Source organism: Bemisia tabaci, chromosome 4 (assembly GCF_918797505.1).
Source record: "Bemisia tabaci chromosome 4, PGI_BMITA_v3".
Lineage (NCBI taxonomy): Eukaryota > Metazoa > Arthropoda > Insecta > Hemiptera > Aleyrodidae > Bemisia > Bemisia tabaci.
Window position 1 is genome coordinate 24503718 of NC_092796.1, and position 13197 is coordinate 24516914.

At 35.1% G+C, this 13197-nt stretch overlaps 1 protein-coding gene across 1 annotated transcript in view; it reads right to left on the reverse strand.

The window, feature by feature from the left end:
- Window positions 1–13197, reverse strand: part of LOC109038974 (filamin A protein cher) — a 156490-nt gene that overhangs the window by 2484 nt on the left and 140809 nt on the right. The window contains 10 exon segments of the mRNA XM_072299536.1: window positions 3387–3590; window positions 4126–4341; window positions 4705–4930; window positions 5428–5621; window positions 7779–8018; window positions 8371–8535; window positions 9360–9641; window positions 10877–11080; window positions 12017–12181; window positions 12849–13022. Coding sequence (XP_072155637.1) covers window positions 3387–3590; window positions 4126–4341; window positions 4705–4930; window positions 5428–5621; window positions 7779–8018; window positions 8371–8535; window positions 9360–9641; window positions 10877–11080; window positions 12017–12181; window positions 12849–13022 — 2070 coding nt within the window.

Genomic DNA, 13197 nt, shown 5'->3' on the forward strand with positions numbered 1-13197 from the left:
CTCTTTCTCATTAAAATTTAAGAAAATCTACTTATGAAAGGGCCTTTGCCATCATTCACTTGTTTTTGGACGGTAAATTTATTTGTTGGGTTTTTTGGGTTTTTTTGGGGGGGATTTTTTTTTTTTTTGAGGTTTAAATGAAAACTTATAATTGCAAAATACTTCGGAAAAATTTCAGGATGAGCATAGGAACTATTTCCAAGTCACAGAGGGGCAAAGGATGGTCAATTCAGTTAAAGAGGGGAGGGGTTGTATTCCCGCTATCGTTATGCAGTGTTATTAAGGCTAGGAGCTGGGAAAGTTATCAGCAGAGCATTACAAAACAAGTTATTCAGGTAGTTACTAAATTCATGGAAATAAAGTGTGGGGAAATTAGTATTTTTTTTCCCACGGAAATACTGATAGAGTCCACGCCAAATAAGTTTACACACTTTAGAGTCCGAGAGAAGATCTGCCATCTTGTACCTACTTTCAATGCTAAACTGAGGACAACTGATTACTTGTCACACTCTTAAAGTAAGGAAACACATTTAGCGTAATGTCTAAATAAACCAAATAACTATTAATTTTCTAAAGTATTTTTTTCAATTAAAATACCTTTTTTCTTTGACATTAAAACAACACGGACATAATACACTATAACTCAAAAATTTATGTGACATCATTCAAAAACTAAAGGGGGGGGGGGGGGCTGTTCGAGCCAACATTACATGACTGCCAGGGAAATTTTCAGAGCTGCATTATAGAATGTCATAAATGGTAGGAGGTTGTTAAAGAACACTTTATTTAGAGTTAAATAAGTAATTCACTGATAGAGATTGTATTTATATTCATACCATGAATAAATGCTATAATAGTTATTCTTCAATGAGTAAGCAAACAACCATTCACAGAAAATTAAAAGTGTTCAAAAAATTTTAAATAGAGCTGATAACCACTTCATTCTTTTGTCATGCCATGCAGCAGAATCTTAGTTTAATTGATGGAAACAGAAAAATATCTTGACTTCAATGAAACTGCCCATTGCTAATTGCCAGTTCAAGGTGTTTTTAGCAAGGCACAGTTCTAGTCATGCTAAACATGCAAATGTCGTTTTCAAGGGTAATTTTTTTGTTGACAGATTTTTTTTTTATTATTATTATTATTTCCGAAGTAAGAGAGGTTAATTGAAACGAGAGTGTTGCATAAATGATTGTCCATGCTGTAACTTATGTAAAAGCCAAGGCTGACAATAATTTTTAAGACCATATTCATGATCACTTTAATTTTTTCTTAATTTCTAAAATGAGATAGATTTGAGAAAGATAAGTTCTGGTAAAAGTATAATTTGCGAAATGAAATTTTGAATAGCTCTAAAGATTGTAAAAGAAAAAATGCTAACTACAGTGCTATTTAAAACTTCATCTGTGGTCACTTTACTACCTATTTTCTCTACAAAGCCATTGCCCACTCAAAACTATGCCAAATAGGGACAAATTTGGGAATTACAAGATTTTGATGTAGGTTACAAGAAGAAGTTCTGACCCAGGATCAAAATAAGCAGAGCATGGTTCATAATTTAAATTGATTATTGAAAAATCATTAAACAGATCTTTATAAACAGATCTAAACTGATGTGATCTGCTAACTGTGTCCACATTGAATTTTTTCAGGCTTGTTAATACTATGAGCTATAGGCGGCGGTGGATGCAGTGTAATGTGCACAGAGACCGCGATATACACCAGACGGTAAATCAGCGGAGGCAGAATTTAATTACTTAATAAAAAAGTTCAAGGGTGGAGGGGAGGAAAAATATCAACAAGTAGTAAGATTTGAAAACGAAGTCATAAGTTAGAGATGGAGATTGTGGCCCTGCATCCTGTGACATGCACATAAGTCGACAGGCATTGAGGAGGACTTGCAAGATGGTGTGTTAACAGTTAAGTGTACTTGTTTAATGGAACCAATTACCCAAGTTATGGGTTAGATAAGTTAAGGTCCATCAGGTAATTCACCTTGTGGGTACCAGTGGTGCGCAGTTTGTTCAGCATTGGGCCAATCAGGTGTTGCAGGGAATGTTTTGTTAGTTTGAAATTATAAAAAATCGGGAGCAAGGGACAGAAGATACTGGTGTTTTAGCGTGAGTCTATGTTTTCCACGCGATATTCATACGTCCAGTTTTCTACAGACCCTAAGTCAAAACAAAAGGAAGTTACATTGAAGCTCCTTAGCTCTTAACATGGATATCCTTTCACAGTGGTCCAAATTGTTTTAGAAATGAATGGAAGAGCAGCTAAAATTCCCGACAATATTAGAGAAAAATTGCAAGATGAGATTATAGTTTAATAAAAAATTCTTAACCATTTCTGTATTGCTCTATAGCTAGTTGACATAAAATTGGTATGTTTACAAGTAATGTTTCCCACAGAACTTTTTTTGGAGAAAATCTCCTCTATTAACTTTGATAAAATTACCTCAGATTAAGACTTAATATGTGAGGATTTCTCTATGCCACAATGTTTACTCTTCATTGTTGTTTTTAAAACTTTGACGCCTAATTTCCAAAAACCTGATGCTATGGATCTGTTCATAAAAAAGGCAATACTTCATGGGGAAGGAGGGGCTGAGCCTGCTTTACCGATGGGTTGCGAGGGGCATTCAGGGCTAGAGCGCTAAAATGGATGCATATTGTTGATTTTTCGATAATCCAAGATAAAAAATCAATGCAAGGTGGCAATTTTTCATCCTAATTTTATCACAAAACGCTGATTTGCGAGAGGGGGGTTCAACTGAACGATACTTGATTTTTTAAGAGGGGTAAAGACCTGTGCTATGGGTGCACGGGAGGGGGAGGTTGTCCCAAACAATCCAATTTCAGTGATAGGCATTTTAGGAGCGGCCCTTTAATTGTTACCCATGGTCTTGCTATTGCTTTTTAGTTCTGAAAAATTCAGCAATGATTCTTAGAAATGTTCAAAATCAGACCAACTTGAACTGGCACTTGGCCTGACAGCATTGCACAAAGAGCTGTCAAAAATGGTTGTTGGCAATAAGAGATAGACAAGTGTGTCAGGAAGCAGAAACTTCAAAGGAATGACATAATAACACTAAATGGGTTAATATTTTTTTAAGGACATCGAACAGAAGGTATTTAATGCAATTGTTTAGGTTTGCTTGAGTAAGTTGAGTTACATTATAAGATGTAAAAAAGTACATAAAAGCACTTTCAGGATCATAATACAGTTCGAATGTTCTCACTTAAAATCTTTAACAAGCCCAAAATTAGTGTCACAGAACTCTACATTTAAAGGCAATAGCTGATGGGCACAAATAAAATAATGTAGAGAGTGGCTAAAACAAAAACACAAATAGATCAAACTAAAACGGTTGAAAATAAATACTATACCTGCATCTCCAGCATGAACTGTGAACATATTTTGTTTGGCTAAGAAAGCTTTCTTCAGACCCATGCCTTTGGATGTGACTTTGCTAGCATCTGATTTGAAAATAGGGATGACTGGACCAGCTGCCCTACTCTTTGATACTTTGTGTACAGTTTCAACAACGACTGAAGATGTTTCCTGCGCGCCTCTTTCGGCCAGATCCTCACCTGTGCAACAGTTAAAAACAATAATTGACTCTTCCAAACTGGATAGGCTCAAATCGTATATTTTAGTCATAGAAAAAAGTCATTTGAAAAAATTATGACTCCATATTTTGGCAAAAGAAATATGAACAGATGGAGAATATTTTTTTTATTTAGTCAAATTTTATTTAAAAATATGATTGCTGCAACTGTACCTGGCTTTGTTTGCAATATAAGGCAAGATATAGCCCTATTCGTACCGTTTAATTCTTTGATCTTCAATGTTTTGTCATACTGACATGAACTTCGGCAATCACGCCGCTGACCTGACAATTTTTAGTGTACTTGATAGAGTAAAAGATTCAGTTCGTACATACCCTTAATTGCAGGTATGAAAATTGGGATTTTACTTCTATTACAAATTAAAAAAGTGGGAAAAATATAGTTGACCTGTTCGAAATAGATGAATAGTTCTAGTTTCCTATTCATTATCGAATTCAGATATTAAAAAGAAGAAAAAAATTGAACATTTTAAGTTAGAATTGAGATAAAACTTTACCTGTGCAGTTTACTTTGAAAGGAGATCCTGCGATATGGTATCCATTGTATTTTAGACTTATGTAATAATCTCCTGGAACAAGGGGTGTGTACCTAACTTTGTAACCTTCTTCGACTTCTGTACAGTCCATTGAGACCTTGCTAGGTCCATCAATTGTTACAGCTAGTGTTCCAGCTCCAGCATTGCATGTGTCTACAATAAAGTCTGTTTTCTGGCCTGCAAGCAGAAATTAAGTAAGTATGAGATTATTTTTTTTTCCTCTCCCTTCTTTTAACAATATGAATTGTAGAAGCTAAAAGGAATCAAACTTTGTTTTCTTCCTATAAAATATAGAATAGGTTTGGTTTCATTTCTGAGTTGAATAATTGTGTTATATCTTTAACATAGTTCATGACAGGATTAATAATTACAATCAAAGATTTTCAAGAACTTTGAATCAGTAAAATCAAGAATTCACCAGAGCTTCCAAGCTGGATTGTAGAGGGAAAGTGAATACATCTCATCTGACACCAGTAATGAAGTATTGAGATTCTATAACGATGCAACCATAAAATCTGTACAATTAAATGTTAGTCTCACCTGTTTTGATATCACCCAATCCATTTCCTGTCGCATGCACAGCTGCTGGGTCTGCGTCTTCCTTTCCGACTTTGATGCGGAATGGCGAGCCAGGTATGTGTACGCCATTGAACTTAACATGGATATTGTGGATGCCGTTTTCTCTCGGCATAAACCTGATGGAGTATGTGTCCGGGTCAATTGCTTGGATGAAACAGTCATCGTCTGTTCCAGATGGAGCGACAACCTGCCAACATCATCAGATATTTTAGCACAAAGTTTGGAAAGTAGAAAATTTGTATCGAAGGCAAACTTGATACTTAACGATAAACAAGGAGGCTGGCATCAGGATCAGGGGAAATTTTGAAAAAATCAAAGGATAGGTATTGCAAAAATATCCACTGATTTAGGAGCCAGATAGAGATTTGATTTGTTTTTTTTAAAGGAAATTATAAGAAAAGAAGGGAAATTAATTGAAGAAGCTTTCATGAAAAAGAGGATACAAGTACAGGAATCAAGTTAGTTTAACAAAATTAAGAAATAGGAAAAATAATTTAATTAACAAGACCAAATGTTTTAGATTTTGTGTTGTACCTATGTCCCTCTTATGTTATGGAATTTTTCCAACTTGATGAAATTAAAACACTTATGATGAGGAAAAGATCACCAATAACTGTGTTTCCAGTGAGATTCTGGTATATTTACTCAATGAAAGAATAAAGCAAATAAATATCGAATACTTACTCTTGCATCAAGTTCACCTTTGGCTCCATTCTTGCGGACTAGAAACTGAGTTGGCTTATCAACTTGTACTCCCGAAACGGGGAATTGAGCAACTTCTAATTTATGAGCGTCACCCATGGCAGGTGAGATGAACAACTTGTAAGGTGAGTCTGGGATGTGTTGGTCATTGAACTTGATGCCAACTCTGTATTCACCTGAATAACAAAACAAAACAACAACAAAATTAAATGAAGATTCTGGTTTTAGTACCTCATCAGCATGAAGATATTCTGTACATTGAGGGTGAAACTCCCAAAACACTTATCCTCTTGCATCTTTACCTGGGTACATACAGGGTAATAGAAAATTATCACACAATTGGCAGGAGGGAGCCGTGTAACTTTTCAATAAAATGAGATTGGAACTCGAAATTCTGAGGAGACAAATTTTGGAACTCCCAAATTTGTAAGGAGATCACCCTGAAATGGGGCAAAAACCCCAAATGTAATAGAGGTTATGCAGGACTTTTTGATCACCCTGTATAATTGATCAGAACAGATAAATCATAACCATAGAGAATAAGTTCACTAATGATCAGAATGGGAAATCACCCAGGACAAAAGATCTAACCGATAAGTAAAAGCCCTCTCCCTCTCTCTCTCTCTCTCTCTCTCTCACCCTCCCTCTCAAGAGCATAAGTACATTTATTTTAAAATTCTTAATTAGATGGGTAAAATTCGAATCTTCTGTGACTATCACTGACCTAATGCTATCCTGAATGTGGATATTATTCACATTTACCTTCATTTTCTCGGCTATTATCCCAACTGGTGGAACTATCCTGCAAGTTGATATTTTGGCAAACTTTATAAGTTTGGAATGCACTAGGGTTGTGACTTGTGGCACTCATATTAGAAATTGTAGAAAAAATTCATTACACTAAACTAGCAAATATTAATAAGTAATACCGCACAGAACAGATCAAGAGAGATGTGCCATTTGTGTCACGACAAAAGCTAGAATGTTACTATTTGAAAAGAATTTACACTATGAGTTGAATGAGAGGTTATTGGTAGCACTGCTTCCACAAACTGACGGAAAAAGTAACGACATGATCAACTCCCAGAAATAGTTATGAAAAATAGACTTTTGGGAATGTGCCATAATTTGCAGCAATTTTCAAACCCCACTTGCTTTCAATAAACATGTGCATGCCAAAAATAGAACAGGAGAGCTTATTTTTGGCTCACTCAGAAAACGCAATAAGGCAAAAAAAATTGCATGGGTTTAATTTTGAATTTAGCTGATTTTCAAAGGAATTAAGAAAGTAGATTACTTTTAATTAAAAAATTTATTCACACATTTCTCGTTATTAACTTTTATCTCAAAATAGGTAAATACTGTACCAATAAAAGTGTTGATACACTATTTTCTTTTTATTTGCAGCTAAAAATATTACGTTTGTCTGCCGTTACTAGAATTTTGCTATTAATTGGTGAGTTTTGGAACAGTCAAATGAACTTCTTTGAACTGATACATGACTGCTCACAGCAGAGGTGAACACAATGAGGAAAAATCTAGTTTTGTGAAAGGGACTTGATGATGACTTGAACTAGGGGAACTTTTCTCATACATTTCATTAGAATTAGAGTTTTTACTTACGGCTGATTTATTTCCGATTTTTATTTTTTACTTTGTTTGTTCTTTTTATCTGTTAGATACAACTTTGAAACCACTTAATTTGTTACCCCATCCTTCTGTTCATTCAGTTTTCATCTGTATCTTTTCATTATTCAAAAGAAAGGCATCTTTGACATTTACTCCTTGCTTTTCAGTAATGGTTTCAAAGAAATAGGTTTCTTAGCTTATCCATGATACTGTTTTATTAGCTTTACAGTGACGTTATGAGAACTGTTTCTCAGGAATGAAGTAATTTTTCACTGCTGTGGAAACGTTTCCTAAACGTATTTAGAAAACATTTCTCTTGATGTACTTTGATATGAGGTTTCAGAAACTGTTATTCTTAAAATTTTCCGAAAGACTTGTGTAATATTCCTTGCGAAAGCTTTGCCAAAGGCTTTCCGAGCCAAAAGACAACAAGTGTGCTTCACAAATTACTATTACTGAGATGTTTCCGTAGAAATGTTTTCACAGCAATGATGCAGCAAGAAACGCAGCTAAACTTTCCGTAATGGTCACTTCTATCTGGAATGATTTCTTATCCTGTCTAGTGGTTTATAATTTGGTACCTTGATCGTTTCTTGTAGCCTAATGGAAGTACAATGTATGTACAAGAAAAGAAAAATAAATTTTACAGTTGATGAAATGACCATCAATTAAAATGACTTGAGTGGCGAGTAACATCACATTACCTGGTTCTGTGACAACATAGCTGACATAGCAAGAGCCATCTCTGCGGTCCTTAAAGTCGATTTCAGCTTTGCTTGGTCCCTCAACGGATATGGCCAATGAACCAGCACCAGCCTCTCGGGTCCAGACATTGAACTCGCATGGCTGGCCTTGCTCTCCACGCTCTAGTCCTGGGCCTCCAGCATGTACTCTATGAGCACCTCCATCTCGTAGAGGTCCAACAGTGAACTGGAATGGTGACCCTAGAGAAAAATAAGACATGTATGTAGACATGTACCTAGTAAACGCCTTCCAATTCATAAATCTGTACCATAGTTTCCTTTTCATTGGCAGATATCACAACAAGGTCGGAGAGAGTGTAAGGTGGACAATTACATTGGTCACCTATCCTAGCAGTGTTAACACTTATAAAATCAAGCTCTGGGCCAGAAATTCAAGAGTATTATTGAATTTCAGCATAATCCCGCGTGGCTCTTGGGAATGGGTTTTCTGCTACGAGTATACTTAGTTGAGGGAATCCTTCATCTGTAGGTATTTCTGGCAGAACTGGTAGAGGCCTAAAAGAAAATGAATAGATTTGAAAATCATGATTACCTGGGATATGAATTTCCTTATATTTGACTGAAACAGTGTGAACTCCTAACTCTTTTGGCACAAAATGTACAGCATAGAGTCCGTCTTCAACTTCATTGATGACAGCATCTTCTGTTACTCCACCAGGGGATGTCACTGTTGCTGACAGATCGAAAGCGGTGATTCCTGGGAAAGAAAAGAAGGGTAAAGAGAAGAAAAAAATTGGTGTTAGTTCAAGATCCATCAAACTGACGATTTCAATTTATGGACTACCATTTTTACATCATTGAGACATGATGAAACCAGGAGAAAAGAGAAACAAAATTGCGATGACACAATAAAATCCTACCCTCCAATTGGTCAAAAAACCTCTCCGTTTTTGACAAATCAGGAGCTAAAAAATTCAAATGATTAGCAAACAAAAGGAAGAGACATACTGCCATGCTAAGGAGAAATGCTGTATGAACGTTTGAATGTTGCACAATTTTTTCTGATAAGAAATTTATTTTGGAAGAAACCTATGCATATTTTTCAGATATTTTAGATTAAAATACAAACAAAATTGGAAGATAAATATTTTCAACTTTCTCAATACATTTATATTTTATCAAGGGAAATTTGACAATGCCTGAGGATTCATACAGCGTTTTTTCTTGACACAACAGCATCATTACTGGATCAAAAGTATGTAAAAGATTCAGACCATGATCGAACGCAAATTTATCCAGTGCCTCTTATAGCAGTATTCAAAAGTCTCAAACAGCATGTCAGGTTAAAGGAGCATATTGCCTGGTGACCTAGACTTTTTTACAAACAGTTTGTTGTGATTTTTTACGATGATTTTTAAAAGACACCTCATTTGAAATAGATGAGCTGATTGTTTAGAATCACTCAAGTTAATCATTTTCCAATACAAAAAGAGATTCACTTATGTGCATTTCTTCATGTTTTAAGCTACTTGTACTGAAAAAGCAAATAAAAAATTTATCCCACTTAAATACTCAACTTACCTGGCATTTTGAATGTAAGCTTGCATTCACTTCCAACTTCTGTGATTGGCACTGCTTCCCGTTGCCGCTGAATCTTTTCTCGTTGCCTATTGCTGCCCTCACCATTAACTTTAACAGTGAACGGAGAACCTTCAACATGGTGATCTGCAAACTTCAGGTTGACAATGTAGTATCCAGGCTCTGTTGGTCGGTAAGAGATATTCAATGTTCCGTCTTCATTGTCTTTACACTGAATTTCTGCTTTGCTGGGTCCTTCAATGGATAATGAAAGACCACCATAACCTACACAGATGAATAATAACAGTTAAATCTAGAAGTTTCACAAGCATTTGAAAGAAAATAGGAGAATCACTCTGATGAGCAGCTTTACCTTCCATAACAATACTTCTAAGTTACACTATCTGATAGACTGGTAGGCATTTTCATCATTTCTGGCATGATATTGAAAATTTGCGGATATTTTTCATTGAAATACAATATTTTCCATGCAATTTGGTCACAATCAGAGCCTAAAACGAATCAATGAGATGATGTGAAAATTACCTGCAACATACTAGGTTAGAATGATAAAGAGGGAAACTGCAGTTTTTTTTTAATCAGGATCAATCCCTTCATCATCAACATGTTGATGCAGTAAACCTTGGATTTTCAAAACTTAGATCATTAAAACTCCGGATTATTCAAACTAATGTTTGGGAGGATTGGTTTTTTACTTTTATCTGCTTCATGTATTTTCTCTTGGTGAGCAGAGCAAACCCACAATTATGACTCCTTCCTATTTCCTACTAGTTTGCTCTCCCAACATGTGCTCGTATTTTCCTGCTCGCAACACGCTGACCATTGAGCCATAGAGCGATTGAGAGATAATCTATTCTTCATGAGTTTTCTGGTCGATCGATTTTCTATTCACCAAACAACAGTGATAGACAGGCTGTTTGTCCTTTAGAGTTTTAAAGGCTAAGTATTTTTTGGATGTCGGCTGTTTCATTGAAATGGGAATACAAAAAACAGGAAAAAGTATGTGATGCTTAGAGGAAAGAAAAGAGTGAATATGTATGAAGAAACAGGAGAAAATGATTGTCATTCGGGAATATTTGAAACAGAATTTTATTTCAATCTGAACTTTCCAACTATCCAAATTGGACGACCACCACTTGAGTTTGAATAATCAAAGGTACAGTGTGCATTGCATTGGAAATTAATCTAAAAATGACTTGGAACATTTGTAGAGCCGGTTTTTATTGATCTTTTTCCTCATTTTGATTGATTGGATAAACATCGCTGTACCCATCATAATACTTAATTTAAGATTAAAAATTACACCTTTTCAAATTTGAATTAGACCAACTTTTGAATGTGAAATGTTTTATTTTCATCCCAGAATTGAAAATCTAATTTAAACAATTAGAATTCTTAAGCCATTGTTAAGGATTGAACCGAGCTGCTTTGAAATTCAAGAGGCATTGCCCACGTCAATATTTATTATATATATAATACAAGTAGCTTGCATTTCTCACCTGCATTACGTGTGTCAACTGTGAACAAGTTTTCTGTTTGAGTTTTTCCTTCCTTAAGCGCATTCCCGGTAACTTTGACTTTTTTCGCATCACCCACCTCTCTTTCACCAACATTGATTTTGAAAGGAGAGTTCACAATATGTTTTCCCATTTTCTTCACTGACACTGCATGTTCACCAATTTCTCTTGGTGTGAATGAGATACCTTGAAAGAAAAAGTAGATATTAGTTCATGGTGTTCATTAAGGGGCATTACATTGTTTACCTCCTAATTAAGACTGAGAGAATATCTAAGAGTTAGGTAAATAGTATTTGCTAAGATTAAAAGTTGTCTCTTGGAAGTCAAAAGTATTGCTATTTAAATTAAATTTCTCTCTTGCTTGACAGGTGAAATAATGTAAATCAGTGTTTAATTTCTTCAAGAGTTTTCTGCTTGAAAAAAAATACACATGAATAATTTTTCATTTAAACGCCAGAGAGGATAAAAACCCAAAAAAACAAATCGGGACAGATTAATCACAGCATTAATACTGCATTATCTTAAAAAATCTATTTTCCGATCTGTGCCTCTGCAGAGCAACTACAGTTTCAAGAAGTGGAAGACGCATCACTGTAGGCATCCCTATGCAATCTGCATCACATCATTTCCATCATGCTACATCAGCCGTCAGTAATCGTTTGTCAGCTGCATTGTAAGGGTGCAATGATTGGCTCTAGCCATTTGTAGAGCTAAATTCACCAACTGTATCTGGTAATGTAAGAATAAGGAGTACTTTTTGCAAATATCTAAGTTCCTTCTGCAAATTTTCACGTTGAATTTATGTCTAATTTACTGATACTTTCCCGTTTAATGAAAGCTAAACATCAATTTTTGGGTATTTATCCCTGTTAATTTAGGTTCATAAATTTTGTTTGGAGCTATACTTTATCTAAACTAGTTAAATGTTCATCAGGCATTAGACATAATCAAAATACACATTGAGGAGAACGAGTCTTGTACTGGGGTAAAAAATAGGAGCTTCCATAAATGAGTTGAAATGATGAAAGTTACAGATGATGATTACGTAACAATTTTTCTGGGCCCTTTCACTTGAAATGGTCGGTGATAATATCAATGATACTGATTAAGACTTTCTTTTACCTAAATTGCCGTTTGGTAGTTTTTTCAGGAAGCAAGGCTCTTCCAATCCGCTTGGAGCTTGGATTGATGCATTGAGAGATCTAATGTCAGCATCTGACACTTTTCCAGGAAAAGAGACCTCACTACATGATCCTACTGAGATTTGATTCCTTTTACGCCCTTCACCTGCAAAATAAGAGATTTAGTTTGAGTTTTACATTCCTAAAGAACTTGAGTTAAGGAGGAATAAGACGTGACACACGTTCTTCACAAAATACTTCAAAAAATTAAAATTACAAATTGACCTTTGATAAATATTTCGTGTTCAAAATATTTCCTCTAATCATCTATTCTTACTTTTTCCACGATGAAAACATTATTCCTTATGGACACTAAATGCACCGCTTTTGATTCAATTTATTCATGCTTGCGGTGAAAGTAAAGTATGCCCTTCAAACATGATGCAAATTAAATCTATTATATGCAAATCGATCAATCAATCAATCAAGAAAGCAGATATCATTTGTGAAATTTCAATTCCACAGCGTAGTGAAAGGGTTTTGAATTCCTTTTCACTTTTATTTTTTACTTGTTTGCACAAATAGACATTAGAAGAATTACACAGAAAAAGCAGATGATTATCAATGATAACCAACTAATCTAGTCATTATTTTCTCTATTTTACCTCTTAATGAGACAATTTTTTCCCCCATACTGAACACTATAGTTTAGCAACTTATTTCAAAATTTTCGAATTGTGCTCTCCTGAAGTAACTGCTTCACCGATTCTTTGCTTAGATATGAAGAACAGGATTAAAAAACTAAGGGTCTTGAAATAAGGAGTTATATTTACCGGTGACTTTGGCATTGTATGGGCTTCCTTTGATATGCTTGTCTCCAAACTTGACTGAAATTTTGTATTCACCAGGGGCAGTTGGTAGGAAAGAAACAGAAACGGTGCCATCTTTGTTATCGTGACAGCTTATTTCTGCTTTGCTTGGACCTTCTACTGCTAAGGACAATCCACCTAAAAAAAGTTTACCACCAGAATATTAAGACTTCATATATTCTCAGTAGACATTTTAAAACTTTTTCTTTGACAGTTTCCATGACGAGGAAAACTTTTAATAGATCATAATCATCGAATCCAAGGTTTAGAAAACTTCCACTTTCTATCTAGTTTAAAGCAATGGTAATTTCTA